Source organism: Penaeus monodon, chromosome 20 (assembly GCF_015228065.2).
Source record: "Penaeus monodon isolate SGIC_2016 chromosome 20, NSTDA_Pmon_1, whole genome shotgun sequence".
NCBI lineage: Eukaryota > Metazoa > Arthropoda > Malacostraca > Decapoda > Penaeidae > Penaeus > Penaeus monodon.
Window position 1 is genome coordinate 25,512,960 of NC_051405.1, and position 352 is coordinate 25,513,311.

Genomic DNA, 352 nt, shown 5'->3' on the forward strand with positions numbered 1-352 from the left:
CGGACACAAAATAAAACACAAATTCACCCACAAAAACACACAAAAAAATATGTAAAAATACCCATCCTTAAACAAACACCCCCTCCCTCTAATACACACGTATGAGCTTTCTTGGCTGCAGTCCTCGCCCGCCTCGCCCGGTAACGGAGGCCGCAGATCACCAGCAGGACGAGAACAGGGAAGCCGAAAATACAGGAGAGGATGGGCACCACAACGACCCTGGGCGAGACTGCGGAGAGGGCAAAGAGGGGAGAGAAAGAGGGGTTAGATTGCGAGGGGAAAGAGAACAAGGAAGAGGGTGCTGAGGTATGCTGTTGTGCTTTGTGTGTAACGTGGTGGTATTGGGGTTATA

General features: G+C 50.6%; 1 protein-coding gene across 1 annotated transcript in view; it reads right to left on the reverse strand.

Moving 5' to 3' along the window:
• Positions 1-352, reverse strand: part of LOC119585954 — a gene marked incomplete in the record, with an annotated part of 41,291 nt that overhangs the window by 8,020 nt on the left and 32,919 nt on the right. Inside the window, 1 exon segment of the mRNA XM_037934669.1 lies at positions 100-229. Coding sequence (XP_037790597.1) covers positions 100-229 — 130 coding nt within the window.